The sequence below is a fragment of the Homarus americanus genome, unplaced genomic scaffold (genome assembly GCF_018991925.1).
Source record: "Homarus americanus isolate GMGI-L3 unplaced genomic scaffold, GMGI_Hamer_2.0 scaffold19117, whole genome shotgun sequence".
Taxonomy (NCBI): domain Eukaryota; kingdom Metazoa; phylum Arthropoda; class Malacostraca; order Decapoda; family Nephropidae; genus Homarus; species Homarus americanus.
In genome coordinates, this window is record NW_024754704.1 from 1,558,634 (window position 1) to 1,575,322 (window position 16,689).

Below are 16,689 nucleotides of genomic sequence, written 5' to 3' on the forward strand. Positions count from 1 at the left end.
GGTCATATACTGATGAGTCATTGTGACGCTTACACTGACATCTGGCGGCAATATAATAAACTATTTATATTAACTTTTAAAGAAAACGACTTTTATGGGAAACTTAAATAAATTGAATATTGACTTTAAAACGCAGTATAGTAAATTAAATATTTTTATTTAAAGAAACACATTAAGCCCTTTTTCCATTTTTTGGATTTAAATGCTGCTGTATCTTCATACACGTATTCTGTCTCTCTCTCTCTCTCTCTAAAGGACCTAATAAAAAGGGATATTAACACCAAGTTGAGAAAAAGGATGCTGCCCCAGCCAATGTTGGCCCCAAGTCCTCTTCTCGACCCATCCTCACCACCGGGATATCAACTATTCCCGCCAAATGTGACAATTTCGTTTCGGAAAGAAGTGGGATCAGTGATGAACAGTAATGACATGCTTTACCATGTCATTACTGGTCTATCAATACAACCCTGAAACGAAATGCCAGAGCGCTCAATGGAAAACTGCAAACTCGCCATTCCCCCAAAAGTGTTGCATGTCAAAGTCAAAAGTGAAGACAATATTCATCGCTTTTTTCGATTCTAAGGGGGTAGTTCACAAAGAATATGTTCCCCCAGGACAGGAAGAGAACCACCAGTTTTACTATTTCAACATGCTTAAAAGACTCGTAGAAAAATTTAGACGAAAACGCCCAGAACTTTTCGCCGGAAACAAGTGGATCTTGCACAATGATAATGCTCCAGCGCACACAGCATTGACTGTGTGGGAGTTTTGGGACGTGAAACAAATTACCTTACTGGAACACCCTCATTCACCTGACCTGGCCCCCCTGTGACTTTTTCTATTTCCTTGGCTGAAGAAACACATTAAAGGGACGCATTTTCAAGAAGTGGATGACATGCAGAGTAGCTATAAAAGCTATTCAGAAAGTGAGTTCCAGAAATGTTTCTAGGGGTGGAAGAAATGCTGTCGTTCGAGTATTGCATCGCAAAGGGAATACAGTAATGTACTTTGAAGGGGACCACAGCGCCGATCAACAGTAAGGTGTGTATCGGCGCCTGTAGCATGAGTTCGTGAACTTAAATGTCAGACAATGTATATGGATTAGAAGCATGGACACTTTCAGCAGATACCAGAAACAGGTCTTTCAAATGTGGTGTTATAGATGTACATTAAGAATAAGATACAGTGACAGGAAAACAAATGAAGAAATACTCAGGTTAGCAAAAATATCAAGAGAAATACTTGAGATGTACAGTAAATAAAAATATAAATGAGACACTTTGGTCACATAATTAGGGAAGAGGGGATAAAGGCAGAAATATTAAGCCTCTGGTACTCCTGGCCAAGGTAGGAAATCTCACCTCTTAGCAATCTTTTGATGCAGGTTGCGTCGGTACCAGGAACGGTTTTACCATTTCAGTAAACATTGGGTAAAGCAATCCAGACCCAAATAGAACCAGCCCACAAGGGTAGTGTAGTTGATAGGGCCGCTTGGTCCATTATTCCTGTATTTCTGCTGACATGAGGGGTGCTCACATTGTGAGATAGGGCTGAGTAGGAGGGGTTGCACCAGCACAGGAGTTCTTTGCGAGGCAATTTGCATCGAAAGACCACAAGAGGGTTAATGGGCAACATTGATGGTAGGAGGGCCAGGGAGAGGCAGACTGGGATGGATGAATGAAATTAAAAACTGGGTTCCCAGAAAGATACAAAACCTTAGAGCAGCGATTTTCAACCAATGTGCAACGGCACATTAGTGTGCCGCGAGGCATCCGTAGGTGTGCCGCGGGAGTTTAAACAGTTTGTCGCTACTGAGTAAAAACATTGAAAAGTATTTCCCATCACTTGATGTATCTTCCTTGGACTGGGCGAGAGATCCGTTTGTGGTAAGTGCGTGCGAGTCGGCAGGATTAACTGTTGCCGAAGAGGATGAGCCGACGGAAATCAGAAACAACAGAGGACTGAAACTGAAGCACCTATCAACAGATATGACTTCATTCTGGTTGTCCCTTCGAGAGGAATACCCCATCATTACAAAGAAGGCAATTGAAGCACTTCTTCCTTTCTCAACATCGTACCTGTGTGAAGCTGGCTTCTCTGCCATGAACACAATGAAGAGCAAGAACAGGTCACAGCTTCAAACACTGGAGGAGGACTTGAGGGTCTGCCTGTCGACCTCGGACAAGGAACATCATGAGACAACACCAGCACAGGTTTCCCACTGATATTTTTATGTAAGCAAAGGCCTTTTATTTTTACTCATGTTTGTATTTGAATACAATCTATATCTGAAAGTTTCATATTATTTTTTAATGAATGGCATCTTTTTCAATGACATATTGTTTCAATGTGTAGTAATAACAAATATGCACAAAACTTTCAAATTATATTGAAAACCATGATCAACAATATACTTTTGGCAATAAAATTAAGAAATTATTAGTTTTTTTTAAATATGAACACATTCTTATCATTCATTTTCTTTTAAATGATCAAATCTATCCTTAAATACTGATGGTGTGCCTCGACCATTTTAGTGCCTGGCTCACTGTGCCGTGAGATGAAAAGGGTTGAAAATCACTGCCTTAGAGGATTGGTAAAAACATCCAGGAAACGTTTAGAGTGGAGGACTGTGATCGACAACCCTCAGACATGTGGACAGTATTCAGAGTGACCATCCAAACAACATATCTGGAAAAAAATTAGACAAATCTATAAACTCCGTCTGGTGATGACCTGTTCCTCCACTATTACCCCATATACAGTAGTTGCTCATCAACAAACAGACTAAAGATCTGAATTTTAAAGATATATAAGTTTTCATCTACAATTGTTTGCATCCTATGTAAGCTTTGGACACTCCCTCTTATAGCACTCATTTATTAGAATTAAGCTGATTAACCCCTTGGGTATGAGGGGTTTCCCTGTGCTGAATAAAATCATCTGGCATTAACCAAATAAAATATTAAAAGTGGCATCCCATACTGAAAGAGTTAACTGTGATTTTGAATTTCATGACCAGTTCTCTTTAGTTGTCAATAAATTTATGATACATATACATTATGTTGCTTAAGTACACAATTATTTTTATTTTGATCTAAGTTTCAGTACAGATCTCTTCAGCACAGACAGTACAGTAATTAAGGAGCGTTGGTCAAAATACTGAACAGCTATAATGTAAGTTTTTTGAAATACAGTGGTTCCTCGATTAACGAGAGGTTCAATTTATGAGATTTCGGTTAACAAATTAACTCCCATAAGGATTTTCAGTTCAATCAACGAGTACAACTTCTATTAACAACAGCCTTACGAGAAACACGCTTTGGTACGCGCAACAGCTGATTGACTAGTCCGCCAATACAGTACAGTAATTGGTTCTATGTTTACAATCGTTTTCAGTGTAGTAAATATCGAGAAAGTAGTGCTCTTTAATATTTTTTGCATTTTTTATATTAAAGTTTAGTTCGCATGTAGATTCAGTTAACGACCGAGTCTGTGGAACCAATTGTGCTCGTTAATCGAGGGACCACTGTACTGTATAATAAAATAACAGGGCAAGGAAATAATAGAATACAGTGATTTTTGCAAACATGGAGAGAATGAGGAAGTGATTGTGAGACAACTCAATGGGGAAGTTTTGTAAGGAAGAAAAGGAAGTTTGTGTAAGACGGAGCAACTGAGGTAGTTAGAGAAAGTTGGTTGTAGTACTATCTGTATTTATTAAGACTTCCCATCAGGTTTTTGGAAATGTTGTAGAGGATAATGACAAGGTACAGAAATTTTGGTAATGTACTTTTATTATATCCCATGTGGATAATATATATATATATAAATCCAAAATTTATATCTGTTCATATCTGAATATAATAAAGCTCATGAGAGAATCACTGTATCCAATTAATTTATATAACTACTGCAATGAAAATCAACATCTATCCTAACTGTCCAAAAATAAAAATGTAACACTGATCTGACAAGACTACAGAATAAACATAGGTACTTAAAATTCACACATGATAAATGGCCTCAGATCAAGTACAGTACTTTCAAAAGTTCTATGCTGAACAATCAAAAGAATATGTCGCTGACAACCAAACATTTCTTTTTATCAGAGTGTACTGTATAGTATGTTCTAATTTTGAGCTGTATAAAAAGAATGAAATATTTCTCATGTCACACGTGTAAGTTCAACATTTATCTCCTTAAATATCATACCCCTACCTTTAAATTATTTGACTTATGTGAAAAGAAATTTCAAAATATATTAAATTAAGTGAAGAATACAGTATTAAGTAATGTAAAGTTTCTATTGGAGTTTTAACAACATTTTTACCAAACATCATTATTTTATGCATACAATTATTAATTGTACTTCAATTTCATAAATAAATATTCAACATTTCTAAAATATCAAAGTTTACAAGTACTGTACAGTATTTACTAAGTTATCACCATTCAGGATGTACAATTCTTACCCATCACAAGAACATTGTAACTTAAGACAAAATGGCTTCCACAAGGAAATTCATCACTGACTAGTCCATTTAAAATCATATCTTGCTTTCAATTCATTATGTTGTGATTTTATAGCCTCAGTGCTGTAGTGGTTAGTGTTTCAGCATGCTGCTCTACTGGCCCGTGCCTGATGCCAGGGTTGACCTAGCAGATTCCCATGCAAGTTATGGTCAAACAGTAAGGTAGAAAATCTTGACCTGTGTGACCCTATACCAAACTGACAGACAACTAGCCTACCAGGGGGCCTATTCCTTGTGGGGGGAGGGGAAGTGTTACATGTTGTAATTTTAAAGATTAGGCATGGAAGCATTATACAGTATATACAATATACTCAAGACTGATTCCATGAAGTAGCAGCATGAACACTTGTGACTATACATTTACCCATTTATATTACTTACCTTTTGACTCCTGAGTGCCACAGTTAAAATTTTTAACTTTACCCTTTTGTCATTCTTCAAATTGTAATGTATCAGCTGTAAGAAGAAATCATTTAGATATTTTTTTTATGTTTCCTGGTCTTTTTGTGCAAAGCTTTTATTATAAAAACTCACATCTCCTTACTACCATAAAGCTTCTGCTACAGTCGGGTAGATCAAGTAACATCACTTCCAAACTCATATAAATCTCATTAAATTTTTAAGCCAGATAAATGTGAATATTGACACTTAACATAAAAATTAATGATAGTCTGGAGATAACCTGCCATATAAAAACACTATTCCAGCTAACACTGACCAAAATAATTGAGATTACTTTGTGTATATCTCACTCGCCTGACAATAACACAGACCTAGCAAAGCATATACATGTGAATGAGTTTAAGATTTCAAACTAATTATCGGTCAATTTAACAAAAACTTGCTACAGGTGGCACATTGAGCCAACATATAAAACCTTTAGTATGGAGGTTAATTTTTATGCCCCATATAGGCAGACAGACAAACTAGGAAGCCGCAGTGAAAAATTTGTGTTCCATTTTATGGGTTCACCAGTAGAGAGCATTTTCAGGTAGCCTCCAAACACACATAAAAAAAAAAAGAACTTGACAAAATAACAGGAAAGAACATACATGTCACACAGTACAGCACTAAATCCCTGGCTAGTAACACCAGTCAGTTTGATTTTAATCTTTGCTAAATCCAAAAACATAAACCTTTATGAGGGCAAAAGTATGAAACTAATTTCCAGTAAAATGGTAAAATGTTTTCATTTCTAATCACTACCATCCCAAGGGTTACCTAAAAATTATGCCCTCCACATCATGCTCACTTCTGTAAAAATAATTCAGGCTCCCCAAGTGTTAGTAAACCATACAGTGCACATCTTGGTAACACCTCAATAAAGTTATTCCTATGTGTTTGGGAAATACATTCAACTGGCAAAAATTCATATATATTTTCTTGAATATATAAATCAAAGCTATGATTAAAAATTGCAGAAAATGTAATGAAACAGTAAAGTGAGGTTGTTTCATTTTGTATGAACCAATGAAGCAGTTATGTTCATTCTTGTTATGTTTTTTCACATACTGCACTGTATGCAAATCAAATTTATTTACAATTTGCTGTCTCATGAAGCATAATGATCCTCTCCATATTCACGCATTTAATTTCTCACTACAGTATACAGTAAAACCTCTAAAATTTGAACCTAAAAATTCGGATACATCTAAAATTCGAATAGCATCTGATTAAAAATACGTGCCAAAATTTTAGGTTTCGAATTTGAAAATATCGCCATAATAATTCAAGCTTTCAAATGCGATCATAATGCTGAGCACAGCAAGCGCATCCGGGTTCCAAGACATGCTAGGTCACGCACTGTTTACCCTTCCGTGTCTCGTGGCGGTGTACTGGAGACTGGCAGGATTACATGGAGACCACTGTAGCTATAATGTTCTAAATACTGTATATTAGAATAAATGTTGTTGAATATAAATACAGTAATACTTTTAATTTATTATAACTATTGCTTATTGACAGTTTTTAGATATGTAAATAATTTTTTGTAGCATGTTTTGACACAACAATTTACTCTGGTGCTTCTATACATCTAAAATTCGATTTTGTTTTAATTCGCATACTACATGGGCCCATGCAATTCAAATTTTCGAGGTTGCACTGTAGTATTTTAAGTACTGTATCCTTTTCCAAACCTCTCAATGCATGTACAGTACTTTGGTTTCAGTTAATGGGTTCATTATATCATTGTATTTACCTTTTGACTATACCTGTACTGATATAAAAGGTGATACAGTTACCTGAAATTTTCACTTGTCCAACATACTGTACATGTGTAAGATAAATGCAAAAGTTTTACACCTGTTGATATTGACTTCCAAATGTTTTACACTTATGAAATTCTATTGATTTTAATGAATGAGACAAATTACCGCAATAATAAATGCAAAAACAACTGCTCTCTACTGCTCCAAAACTTTTCTTATTTTAGCTTTAGATTTCCACAGATTATAAATGCTTATGATATATGACATACTAACATGAGTTACCCACCCCTATATTCCTACCCCTCACAGCCTGCGATTCCTTGAAGCTCACTTCATGAGTGCATGGACCACTGCCTTAGCATCCAAATTGCGGAGATCTGTGTAAGTCTGGCCTGTGCCAACAAACACAATTGGTTGACCAGTGATGTATGTCATTGAGATAGCAGCTCCAACCTAAAAAATAATAATAATGATAATAATAATAACATACAGTATTACTAAACTGTCACACTCTAATAATATGCCCTATAATTTTAACAATAAATGCATCATGAATGGATGTAAACTCTCATTGGTTAAAGTTGGTCATAAAAAACAAAAATACCCAGACAACAAAGTCAGGTCAGTGACAAGCTAAACTGTCTCTCCAAAAACAATGAGCTAAACAATGGGAGCTTCTAGATGCACCATCAAAATATACAGAGTACTACAGTATACTGGACCACAAGAGCCGAGTATTGTTTTGTTCTTGCATTCTGGGTTGAAAAAAAAAATAATAATAAATTTTATATACAGTGTATATATATATATATATATATATATATATATATATATATATATATATATATATATATATATATATATATATATATATATATATATATATATATATATATATATATGTGTGTGTGTGTGTGTGTGTGTGTGTGAGAGTCCTTTATCCCTTTGCCATGAATTGAAAAATTATTAGCTCCAGTATATTAAATATTAACCCTGATTGCTAAGGGTTCCCTCAGCTGCATAAAATAGTCTGTTGTTAGCCAGAATAAAATCCTTAGGAATTAGCTATAGCAAAATCCTTAAAGTTGACCATAGCACTCAGATTAAGATAGGCTCAATGATTCATCTGTTTCTTTTGGAAACAAGTACCCACCATGCTGCAGGGTAGCCAAATGCACTAGCAAACACATATTCTCCTTTCACTTGCCTTTATCCATTCACTCTAGCTACTGTGACAGCCCAATAAGCCACTTGTCATGCTCTCCTAATGTCCATCCCCATCATCTCTAGTGTTTCCCTTAACCCAATCCTTCCATCCTTCACTTAACTATGCTCTCAATATGTCCATACCACCTTACCAAACCCAGATCAGTTCTCTGTCTAACACTTCTTTCATTTCCACATTTCTATATAATTCCTATATTTCTTCTCTGTATCCTGCTCACCAAAGACATTGCTCTCAAGCATGACATTTCTGCCATTTTGAATTTGTTTATTAATCTTGCATCCAGAGTCCAAGTTTTACAACTTATTATTTATATAAGCTCAATTATTCCTCTGTACATTTCTAAATTTGTTCCCTTTGATGCAGTTCTCTCTCTTCATACATATTTTAATGCACCTATACTTTCTCTCCCCATGTTACCTTATGATCAGTTCACCACCCATTGTTCTACTTTCTGAAATATCCATTCCAAGATATCTGACACCCCCTCACTTCCTAAATTCTATCTCCAATCATGCTGAAATTTGTATTTATCTTTCTTATTCATTTTCATCACACTATTTATTTTTTCAAATTTACTTTTAACATTCTCGGAGTACACACTGACCCAAACTCCTTCACTAAAATTTGTAACTTCCAAGCTGTTCATCTGTAAACAACAGTTGATTCACACTAACTATGTACTGTACTGGCTACTCAAACTGAATGAGACAATCAAGCATTTGTTATTTGTCTAAACCTCAAAAGATAAAAACAGTAGGTTACATTTAAAACATAATTTGTATTACCTTGTCATCAATGGTGTCAAACTTGGTCAAGAGAATGCCATCAATGACCTGAGGTGTATTTGTGCTGGAGTGGTCAGCTAAAGCACGATTGAACTTCACCAGCTGATCCACGGCCTCATTACCAACAAGAGCCTCACCCACAAAAAGAGTCAGGTCTGGTTCATTTACCATGATCAGCTAAAAAATTAAATAATTATGACACAAACATCAATATCTAAAATGTAACAATATATTTCTCATAATACTACACACATAGAATTTATCTTTTAAATTTTTTCATAATCTCAATACTGTACTGTATAGTGTATGTGCTTCTCAACATAGGATCTTGTTTTGAACACTGCCTAATCTCTGACACTTCAACAATTATATTATCAAATTTTTTTGGGGGGGGGTCTTATTTTACTCCTTAAGTTATCCATTTCTATGACTGCTATTTTTTATTCTTAGAGAATATGACAGCTATGAACTTTACATTCATACAGGAACCAGAGAGAGGACCTCATCACCTGAGCTTCTGTCACATTCCAGATCACTCCATCTTCTCTGCCATGTATAATTACTGGTATCTTTGTACTGGACAGAAAGAATCTAAATTTTTACAGCATATAATCCATATATACTGTACTTTCACAATGAACACATCCTGCTATTATTAAAAATCTATCAAATTCTCTAGTTTTTCCTGTCCAGCTATTCACATCATGTCACATTAAAGTTCTTAGCTCTCTCCAATATGCATTCCTTGACTCCCTCCTCTCTCCTTAATACACAGTACAGTGCATCACAATTATTGAAGATCTCACAATGGAATCCCCAATCCTTAAGCCTATAGTACACCTGATTATAAAATCTTACCTTGGCAAGTGCCCTCATAAGGGGCTCATTGTCCTGCATACGACCAGCAGTATCAATAAGTACAACATCAAAGTTGTTTTTACGAGAGTACTCAATGGCATGTCGAGCAATTTCAGCTGCGTCTTTACCATATCCCTGAAACAACAAGATCCATTTGCCACATGCTAACACAACTTCTTGATATAATTAAAATCAGAGAACTGTACAATAAGGTGCTGGTTAAACAGGTCAGTTTAATTACACACAAATAAATTAACACCACACTTACAAGCAATGATTCGCCGATGTAAAAGTACGACGTTACAGGAAAAAATGGAATTCTTTGAGGTATGTACTGTGCCATACACAATATATATATTCACCATTATCAATTTTACATGTGAAATAATAAACAGTATAAAAATTTATAATCCTTAGGCTCACTGTCTACACAAGGCATAGAGGTCCAACAGTTAAAGAAGCATCTTCATATACTTTTGTAAACACAGCCACATTACTGTACTGTACTTTATTCTTTCAAGACTTTGTAATGAGAACTTCCACCTCGCTAATTTAAAAGCCCATGATACCCAATTATTATAATCCTAAAATGTCTTTGGGCATCCAACATATTTTACCTGTTCAAACAGTTCCACCATAGTGAGTCCACCATGCTTCTCTGGTGGATGAAGAGCATTCAAGTGATGCATGTGGGTGCGTAACTGCTCCACAGCTCCTGCTCGGAATGTGTCACAAGCAGCTATCAGCACGCGGAAATTATTTTCAATGAGCCAGAACGTAATCTGTGAAGGACAAATTGTTAAGAACTCGTCTGTGTAATATCATTCAATATTAACTAAAATACCAACTGCCCATTTTTCTCATCAGCTTGTGTGCTAAAGCAAGATGGCTGCTTTTTATCGATCATCATTAATTACACCTCTCTTGATTGTAATATTTACTGTAAACTTGAAGCTGTCGGCTATCTTTCGTAAATTTCATCCATTACCCAATTCAACATTATTTCCCTTAAATTAATAATGCTCTCAAATATGAATCATTACTATTTACTCTCCTTAATTCCTCACTCCCAACTCTTTTATAATATAACTAAAAACAAATCATATTTCATTGTCAGCAACATTAAACTACCTGTATATAATCTAAAAGTATTCAACAAGATGTTAGTTAGTATTAAACTATGTAACAGTATTAAAAATATGTTGATATAAGGATACAAACATAATACCTTTGCCAAGTTAGTTGATTTTCCAACACCATTTACACCACAAAATGCCATGGTATATGGGCGGGTGGAGGATTTGGCTTCAACCACATCACGGAGAATATCCAGACGACGTTTAGGTGTCAGCAGTTGCACCAAGGCCTCTGTCAGAGTGGACCGCACAGTGCTAGATACCCCCTCAAATGTTCCAATAACCTGCACACAGATGAAAATTTTATTAATTCAAATTTTTCAATGTCACAAATGGTATGACCCTTCAGTCCTAACTATCACCTACAAGGCTGAATATAATCCAAACTGACAGTATCCCTAAGCTCCCCCTTTATGTCAGATAATCTGCCTCTTTACTTTTTCTTTTTACTGTTACCTCCATGGTCAGTGTTTTAATGTAAACCAATCTATCATTTTCCTCTTTTCAATCCCAGTAGCAACATCTATCATTCATAATCACACCATCTCTATACTACACTGTACAAGTTCCATTTTGTTGCACTTCATATCATTCACCCCTTTATTCCTTTCATTTCTTGTTAATGGAATTTCCTGCTCTATCATGTATAATATGTCTATCCACATACAACTTAAAACAAATACTGTTATCATTGTCCCCCTGTGCAAGTTTTTTCAACAATCACTTTCATTTTTTAAAATAAAAGTGACATTTAATAACAATTAATTAAAATTACACGAGAAAGCATAAAACTAAGAGAAGAGAAAAGAAGAGAAAGAAGAAAAGAGAAGAGAAAGAAGATAAATACATATGAACATATACACTGAAGAGTCTTGATAATTCACGTAATACAAATTAGCGTACTCATGGCAAGAATTCCCGCCATATCTCCACACACCAAACTCAAAAGTGCTCTGCTGCTCCTTCTTCAATTGTCGGATCAATGGGGTTGTCAGTGAAACTTGCGGGGTATTTCCCTAACATACACGTATGTATAATCGTCGGTTATGCAAAGCAGCAGTTAATGGGACATTGGTTTACGGGACATACTTGTACACGCGACCCTGGTCTCTAATAGCCTCAGATAATGAGAAGTGTACAAAAAAAATGTGGTGAAAGTTACAGGCTGGGAATCCATCCCCCCAAATTACATTGATTCTTATGGGAAAAATTGCCTCGATATTTGCAAATCTGTTATTCACAATGACTTTTAGGAGTGCATCCTTTGTAATAACACCGATATTTCTGAACTGTAATTATTTTTTTCCCTCAAACGAGCACGGACAATTGATAAACACGCCGAGCTAGTGAGCGATGCCGTAGCCAGAGCGAAACCCCAGAGTAAGGGATGGGTTAGGGCGTCAGGCACGTATAAAAGGGTCGCATACTCTGTGACTCCACTGTACTATGTTTATTAATGGCTTATAATCAATGTGTATACCATAAATTGTCATTAAAAACATGCTTTGTGGCAATTTAAAGTACATATCATTGAATCTCAGCTTTTATAATGGAAGCTCATGGGGGGAAAAAAGATATCCGGTTTATGAAAGGTCTCGGAAATGGAACTGTAAGAAGGCAACAATCAAACTGTTATTACAAAACTTTTCAAACTCACTTACTTTGCCCTCCAGTTTTTTCCCAATAGAATGGCACAATTTATTGGCAATTTCAGAAGCTACATTCTTTCCAATAAGATGATCCTTCAGTTTCTCAAGAACAGGGTCCACATCTGCCTCAGTCAGGGTCTTGCCCCCAACTAGCCCCCGGAACATAGAAAACATTCCACCTAAAAATAAATTATTTCTCTTAATACAGTAGAAAAAGATTCATGTACTGTATACAGATATGCAGAAGGGCTGTGAAACAATGCAACAAGTGATTTATTGTGTATAGTGAATATGTTCTCCACACAAAAGATAACAGATTGCGAGATAGATGGATAAACACTTACCAGAGGACGATTTCTTGTCTGTGGTCTCTCTCTCGGTTGGGATGTCCATACCTTTCAGATTTCCCGAAAGTGTCCCAATCTGTAGATAGTGAATTATGATTATATCCACCTAATTAAAACCCCAAAAATGAGGATGATCTATGATACTTTTATCTCTTATGTGTTCAGAATCAATGTCAACTGCCACCGTATATTAGGTACTTATTTTCTATACCTGTAGTTAATCAGATCTGGTAATTTGCAGAAAGGAGAATTTCAACTTGTGGAACGCTGGTTGGTGGGAGTATTTCCTACATGTGAAATGCTGCTAGTTAGGTTAATACTGTTTACTGAGGGCTTGGTTAATTTGCATAGGTTTGATATTTTTTGCTATATTTTCTGTACAATACAGTACAGGTACTTACAGTATTTTGCGGCATAAAAGATGCACTTTTTTGTCCGAAAATGGCTAAAAAAAAAGCCTGCCTCCCATATGCTTAGTTGAGGTCTCCCATAAGCTAATGAATCACCCAGTTGCTGTCTCCAGTAGGCTAAATTCTACCTACTCCTACTCCAAAATTAAAAATATGCTATTGCTTAATTAAAAATATTATTTTTACTTTTAATTAAATAAAAAAATATTTATTGTAAATATTAAAACTCTATTTATAATTTCTGTATTGATGATGATAACTTGAGACAATTAACGTCCATGCAGCAGACACCCTACTCTTCAGAGATAGCTAAGCAGTAACCATTTCTGAACTCTTACAAGCATTATAATCTAATAATACCATATCTGCAAAATTTGTTTTTAAATCTACAAATACCTGATACAAATGAAGAATTACAGATAACTTTCTTTTCACATTTGTCTGTTAACATCGCTGGTGCCATTGTAGCCGGGTTAGACTCGTCACTGTAACCACCGAGCTACTGGGACAAGCTCTGTCGTGTTATGGTTGGTTTTCATCTCGTATTTTATTTTTACTCAGTTACATGCACACGCCATCCTACATACATATTGTGAAAAAAGTTAAGAAATAATTGTCCTAACGGCAAACACAAAGGGAATATACATTCCTTTGCACACGAGTTAGCTGACGCAATGAGGGAAGGGAGGGGGCGAGACGTGTGGAAGGGGGGCATTGCTAGGGAATCGGCGGAGGTAGTGTCTGCATTGTATACCTTCATTGTCTACATTCACGGTGAACTGTAAAACATCATAGTTTATAAACATGCTTATCCAAATAAAAAGCTGTATGACAACTTAACCGAAAAATATTATTATTATTACTGTACAGTATATTACCCAAGGAGAGAGAGCTTCCTGTTTCAGTGCTTCAGGATAACAATCAAGTCACAAAGCATTAGCAATATTCTTGGCTCTCACCCTGCTTAAAGGGAACAGGAGGAGCTCCATAGTCTTTATATCTTAGTTAAATACCAGTAACATTTAAATATCAAGATATGAAATAAGAAAAACAAGATGAGTGGTAGAAGATGACATCCACGTACAGACTATGAAAAACACCGTTAATCATAGTTTTCTCTCCTCTCAGAATTATAACCTCAGTTGGAACTCCCTATTATGAAAAAAAAAATCTTACCTGGGATGGATTTGGTAGGAAATCTGGGCGAAGGGAAGACTTAACACCCCCACCAACACCACCAGGCTTCGAGAAGTCTAGGCTTTTAGAGTCTCTCCCATCCAAGTCCCACACAGTTGCCTCTTTGCCCTGCAATCACAGTCATTTTAATTATCTTAAAGAGAATGAATGAAAATAAGTGTCATCTGTATTAAAGAGTAATGATAATAGTACGTAAATGAAAATAAAGATACTGTTGGTTATACACACAGGCACAGTTGTGGACAAAAACAATTTGGCAGAGAGAGAGATTTAAGCTACATCTGCCTCATAATTAAACAATAAAAATCAGTTTGTGGCACAAAAAAGAAAATTGCAGATTTTTAATTACCACCTCTATGCAGCATTGCCAAGTCACCACCTACCCCTACCCTTCTGTACACCAAGTCCGCCCTGCCTGCCAAATTCTTTGTGCACAACTGTACAATCCTATTACAGTATTCAGATACAGTATCAGGCTACTGAAAAAACAAAAATAATAGATCAAACCACAAAGGCTTTCTTACTCATCATATACTTTACTGTACAGTACATCGTGAACTTCAAAATTTACCTTCTTGCCTTTGGGCTTGGGGCTCTTAGTCTTCTCCAGCTTGGAGGCCTTAGGAGTACCTCGCTTGGTGAACAACTTCTCCCGGTTCTTCTTTATAGTCTCTTCATCCAGTGCATTAGTGTTCTCGTCTATCCCAATAGCAGTTCCATTCTTTCAAAACAAAGAGCAGGTTTTTAGTATAAAAGTTCTGCTCCTCTGTTCAATGCAATAATCATCCAATGCTTATGACAACTTATATTCTTGCACTTAAAACATATGGTTAATGAAGGATCTCTTTTTATCTACTTTACTTAATTTTCAGTTTCATGAATAATTCACAGGAAATTAACAACATACAGTACTCAATATCTTTATATTCTTCAATGAAAAAAGTATATTACAGTAGAGTAAATCAAAGACCACCATATAAGAGCTCTTGATATCCATTCACACTGCGGACTTTAATCATCACATGAGGTTAACCTTAATCATCACGTGAGGTTAACCTTAATCATCACGTGAGGTTAACCTTAATCATCACGTGAGGTTAACCTTAATCATCACGTGAGGTTAACCTTAATCATCACGTGAGGTTAACCTTAATCATCACGTGAGGTTAACCTTAATCATCACGTGAGGTTAACCTTAATCATCACGTGAGGTTAACCTTAATCATCACGTGAGGTTAACCTTAATCATCACGTGAGGTTAACTTTAACTCCCACTACATATAATCTGTATTGTTTAATGTGATATCTTCTCAATAACTCATCCACTTACCCCTATCCATCTCCTATTCCCTTACAATTTCCACATTTATAAATCTTTTCTCATCAAATGTTCACTCCTGACAACAAATTCTATTAGAACATACTATTAAATCCACTTTACTCTCTGCCTTTAGGTCTGGAGGGCTCTGAGTAATGTGTATGATCCTTAAATACAAATTCTATATGACAGAATTAGTGGCAATAAAAAGTAAACCGCTGTTAGAGACACTAAACTATACTTCCTCTAACAAGTTTATATTACTGTATTGTTAAGCTGGTGATTGGACAGTTGATTTGGCCAAAATATTGTAAATTTTCTTAACTTTTGATATTTAATTAATGTGATGTAACTAGACATGAAAGGAAACAAACACAAATTCAGAATAATATCCAATCACTCATTTTACTGTGACTTACTTACCAACTCCACATCATCACTGATGGAGACATCATATGATTCATCCTCAAATCAATAATAATCACTCTAACCATTCCAGAAAAATATTCATATAGAATTTTCTGACATGTCAACTGAATTCTTTAGGAGCAATTAATATCCTCAGTTTGGTTTACTGTGTAAAATCTATCACCATAAGGTCTATGAAGGGCAACTCCAGAAAAAAGTACTTTATTAGATGATGTTCCTTGTTTTCAAACCTGATAACAGCCTATTTGATGTGACAAATGGTAAAGACACAAGACTTCTGCCCTTTAAATTTAATTAAAATCCCCCAAATATTGACAAAACTAAAGCATATTCAAATTTTCCACCTACAGATGCTGGAGGGTAGGAAGGGTAAAGAAATCAAGCAAGGTCAGTCAATCAAAGGTCCAGTCTCCTTTGTCTTGAGATCTATAGTCAATAATCTCTCTCAGGATGTACAGTTGCCATCTCAATACCCCAACCTAAACTCCATTCACATGAGCTTTACAACCAGGGCCTAGAACAGATTTTATGAAGGCAGCTGCTGGCTTTGGGCTACATCATATGAAATGCATATACTGTATAGAGCT

The 16,689-nt window shown here is 35.7% G+C and overlaps 1 protein-coding gene across 2 annotated transcripts; it reads right to left on the reverse strand.

Annotated features, from left to right (window-relative positions):
* Nucleotides 1-2,672: 2,672 nt before the first annotated feature.
* LOC121856006 (signal recognition particle receptor subunit alpha-like) lies at nt 2,673-16,140 on the reverse strand. 2 transcript variants are annotated; one of them, XM_042351244.1, is made up of 11 exons: nt 16,097-16,140; nt 14,927-15,076; nt 14,335-14,463; nt 12,746-12,824; nt 12,414-12,580; nt 10,845-11,036; nt 10,234-10,398; nt 9,617-9,751; nt 8,759-8,935; nt 7,032-7,198; nt 2,673-2,691 (listed from the first exon to the last, which is right to left on the reverse strand). In XM_042351244.1, the coding sequence occupies exons 4-10, from the start codon at nt 12,792-12,794 to the stop codon at nt 7,073-7,075; spliced, it is 1,011 nt and encodes a 336-aa protein (XP_042207178.1). In that variant the 5' UTR covers nt 12,795-12,824; nt 14,335-14,463; nt 14,927-15,076; nt 16,097-16,140; the 3' UTR covers nt 2,673-2,691; nt 7,032-7,072. The 2 variants fall into 2 exon arrangements, with proteins under 2 accessions (XP_042207178.1, XP_042207177.1); XM_042351243.1 differs by lacking the exon at nt 2,673-2,691 and having other exon boundaries at nt 3,780-7,198.
* Nucleotides 16,141-16,689: the final 549 nt, after the last annotated feature.